The following is a 3,880-nucleotide window of genomic DNA, read 5'->3' as shown; positions in this document are numbered from 1 at the left end:
TTCTGCTCATTGTACAGGGGAAGAAATAGGGCTCAGAGAGGTGGGATGAGCAGCCTGAAGTCGCACAGCCTCTGAGCTTCAGGGCTAGGAAGAGAACCGCAACTCTCTCCATCACTCCCTGTTGTTGTGGGGAAATGCCTTGCACTGGAATCCCACTCCTTTGAAACATTCCCAGAAGGCCTGGAGGTAAATGCTGGGAGGTGGTTCTCTATTCCCGAACTGAACCCACCCCTCACGTTAGCCCATCTGCCCAGGGATTCTTTGTCATCGGCTCCTGCCTCCGCCTGGACTGGCCTTCCCCCTCCACAATCTTCAATGATCCCATTCATGGGGGGAGGGCGCTTATAATTCCTTCTGGGAAGTGATGACTCCCCCCAGGCAGGGAAGTCAAGCGACCTCCTTGGTAAACTTCCTTCTTGGTAACATACCCACTGTCAGGGCAGAACAGGGTTCCCCAAAGGCAGTCCCCTAGCACCTCCCCCCTCGAGGCTCCATCATCAGCATCCTGGGCATATGGGGGGCGGGGAGTGGGAAATGGGTGTCGAGGAGACTGTGAGAAGAGGGAAGGGGGATAAGGAAGCAGATGGAACAGGAGGAAGAGGTTGAGGTGCGGGGTGGGGACAAAGTGTTATGGGTTCGGGTTCTGCCCTGAGACTGATTTGTCACTTCCTCTCCAGTCTAGAGGACTCGGGAGGAACTTTTAGGAGAGAGGCATCTCCTTGGCCCATGGACACCCGGTCTGGGTACATCTGAGCATCCACAGGGCCAAGGAACATGAACAATCTTGAAAACTCCAGCCTCGACGAGGGGCAGTAGGCAGAGGAATGTGAGCGTTATCAGCATTAATAGGTGTGGTGCAGTGGGAAGAGTCCCTCAGACCCACGTTCAAGTCCTAGCTTTGCCTCCTGCCAGGTGCATGACCTTGGGCAAGTTGCTTCTTCTCATGGGCCTCAGTTTCTCCATCTAAGAAAATGGGCGAATGAAACAGCTTTGTCCATTGTACGTGCACCTAACTTACATGTGTTGGCAGGACTGGCAGTGACTGACTGTGCCCTCTGACTGTGGGCTGCTTGGGGGCCTGTGTTGGCTCCATGAAAGAGGTCCTCATCTAGGATTTGAGTAATGGGATTAAAGAGTCTGCAAAAAAGTTTTTTAAGCCCCTAGATGTCCTGGGACCCCTCAAAGTGAAGGGCTGTCAGGTGCCCCATTTCAAAGCGAGTGACTCCAATGATCAGAGAGGGCCACTGGCCTGCCTGTGCAGTGTCAAGGCAGAACTCAAACCCAAGTCCCAGATCTCTTCTTCTTTCCACCACACTGTGAACAGGTACCGTCCACTCTTAGGACCCACATCTGGGAGGGAAGGGAGCTGACCTGCTACACACACAGTCATGTGGTGGGGAAGGGATGCCAAGAAAGGAATCGACAGGTACTTACAACACTGGTTGCTGGGGACAGGGAGAGGCTTGTCTTGTTCATCTTGGAATGAGTACTGAGGGGAGGGAAGGAAAGATGGCTCATCTCAGAGGGGGCCAGAAGCCAGGGACCAGGATGGTGCTCTGTTGTGTTCCATCCTGACTCCCCCGTGTCTCCCAAACCCTCTCCCTCTAGAGAAGAAGGATACAAATGTTCCCAGAGGGAGACAGGTACACACAGAGAGACAGTGAGACATAGATATAGAAAAAAGAAAAGGAGACAGATTAGGACGAGACGAGAGAGAGAGAGAGAGAGAGAGAGAGAGAGAGAAATGAGGTTGGACAAAAATTACTCCCATGTAAGCACTGCCCCCTTGCTCCCCACCTCTCACTAAAGAGTGTTGTAGTCTTGTCTGCTGTTTCTTCCCTGCCCTCACCTTCTAAAGACTGTCTCCTGGGCCATATTGGGCCTTTGCACTGTGGGGATACAGAGCCAAGTGGCATGGAAGGGCAGAGGTACAGGGGCTGAGGCTGGTGGGGGAGAAGAATGTTTAGGAAAGTGTGACTTGAGGAATTGAGGGGTGTGGGGCAGAGAGGGGGTGTGAGAACTGCTCCGGAGCCCCTGTATGCCCTTGAGGGTGTTTGAAAAACGAAGAACTTGAGTCCGTTGGCATCATCCTTGTGTTCCTGGCTGACATCCTCCTTGGAGATTGGACCACATGAGTCACTGATCTATTCGGGTTATGAAGAGTTAGAGACACAGACACCGGGGAAGACAAGCAGAGAGAGACACAGAGACAGACAATGGAGGACGTGAGGAGACAAAAGAGACAGACACAAGGAGAAGAGAGCCCCCCATGTCAATGCCCACCTCGTCCTGGTCCCGCATGGCATTCAGCTGCTCCAGCTTCTTGGCCCAGTAGCGAGCCTCCTCCTCGGGAATATCTGCAAGGGGAGCCCTGCTGTGAGCCTGGAAGCCCCTGCCTGCCCCTCAGCATCCACCTGATGCAGCCTGCAGGCCTACTGGCTGGTCTCCGGTGGGTGGAGGCACAGGGCGGTGCCCCTGCCCAACACGGCCCCAGATGGAGATGGATGGGGATGGGAGAGAAGATGCACCCTAGCATTACAACAGGGGGAGCCATGAGTTCTCAGAAGGATGATGTGGGAGAACCAAGCTGCTGCCAGGAAAGGTGGAATGTGCCTCTCTGCCTCTCTTTTCCTGCCTCTCAGCCTCTGCCTGTCTTCTAAGCCCAGCTCACCCCCACGGCAGAATGTCTCCTCAAGGACCAGCCCGGACAGCTCAGACCTGAGTCCCATGGGTCAGAGCACTGACTGCCCGTTGGTGACCTGAAGGAGCTGGAAATGATCCGTGCGCAGCCGGTGCCCACCTCAGCTGACTGGCTGAAACCCAGAAAACCCTCTCCCCTGGGGAGAGGAAGCCTTGTCCTCAGAGGAGGGTTGTGTGGACTTAGCCGGGCCTGGCCATTCTCCTGGGACCGGGCCAGGGTCCTGCGCCCCCCAGACTCACCTAAGGGCAGCTCGAAGCGTGTGTCAAGGAGGATGCGGTGGAAGGTGGGGTCCTTGGTGCCACAGATCTCACTGTCTGCCATGATGACCTGGGAGTCCAGGGTCAGCCACTCTCCAGGGCCGTCCTGGATACGGGGGGAGGGGGTGACAGGGGTAAGGATCCTGGGTGAGGCAAGGTGGATGAGGTATCTGCTCACATGAGATGTCTCCCTCACTCCACCCTACCCCTGCCCCAAGAGCAAGGGCCACCCCCCCCCCTTTACAGATGAGGAAACAGACTCAGTGCAAGGCAACATTGTGGGTCCAGGGAACTCAGAGCCAGGGACCCAGAGAGAGGGCCCTCCGGGGTCAGCAGGGGCAGTCCTGGAGCTACACAACCACGCCTCACCCCTCATGGGAGTTACGCAGCCCTGGCTTCATCTAAAAGCCCTGATGCTCCCACAATCCAGCAAGGAAACCCCTCCCAAGTGAATGCACCAGTCCCCCTGGTTCAGGGAGCCTAAATCCTTCAGCAGGTGGGGTCTACTCTGAGCCTCAGTTTCTTCATCTCAGATGAGCATGATGTTGTGTGGCATTTGCTTTCTGCAGCCCCAGGGAGAGGCTGGTGGGGGTGGAAGTAGTAGTCCAGGATCCTGTGCGTGGGCCATTGCTGCCACAGGTGACCGGGCCTTCCTCACACTTGGGGGGGGGGCGTCACTGAGGAAATTTGGGGTCATCCTCAGGCTTCCTTTTGGACTCACTTGCCTGGACTGTTGCACCCATTTCCTCCCTCTCCATCCATTCATTAAAAAATAAACCCTTGCTGGTGCCTCCTCTATGCCTCCCCACGCTGGGCAATTTCAGGGTCCCCAAGAAGCCCACAGTCACAGGAGACAGGATTTGATATAGACACCTCCTGCCCTGTGAGGCCATGATAAGATCAGAGGGAGGGAGGGAGGGAG

General features: G+C 55.7%; 1 protein-coding gene across 1 annotated transcript in view; it reads right to left on the bottom strand.

The window, feature by feature from the left end:
- UNC13A (unc-13 homolog A (C. elegans)) overlaps positions 1–3,880 on the bottom strand; it is a 62,796-nt gene that overhangs the window by 42,696 nt on the left and 16,220 nt on the right. Inside the window, exons 6-8 of the mRNA XM_005873915.2 lie at positions 2,941–3,064; positions 2,284–2,357; positions 1,435–1,489 (exon numbers count right to left, since the gene is read on the bottom strand). Of these exons, the coding sequence (XP_005873977.1) occupies positions 1,435–1,489; positions 2,284–2,357; positions 2,941–3,064 (253 nt within the window). The remainder of the gene's footprint in view (positions 1–1,434; positions 1,490–2,283; positions 2,358–2,940; positions 3,065–3,880) is intronic.

The sequence above is a fragment of the Myotis brandtii genome, unplaced genomic scaffold, assembly GCF_000412655.1.
Source record: "Myotis brandtii unplaced genomic scaffold, ASM41265v1 scaffold421, whole genome shotgun sequence".
Taxonomy (NCBI): Eukaryota; Metazoa; Chordata; class Mammalia; order Chiroptera; family Vespertilionidae; genus Myotis; species Myotis brandtii.
This window is presented reverse-complemented; position numbering and strand designations above follow the sequence as displayed.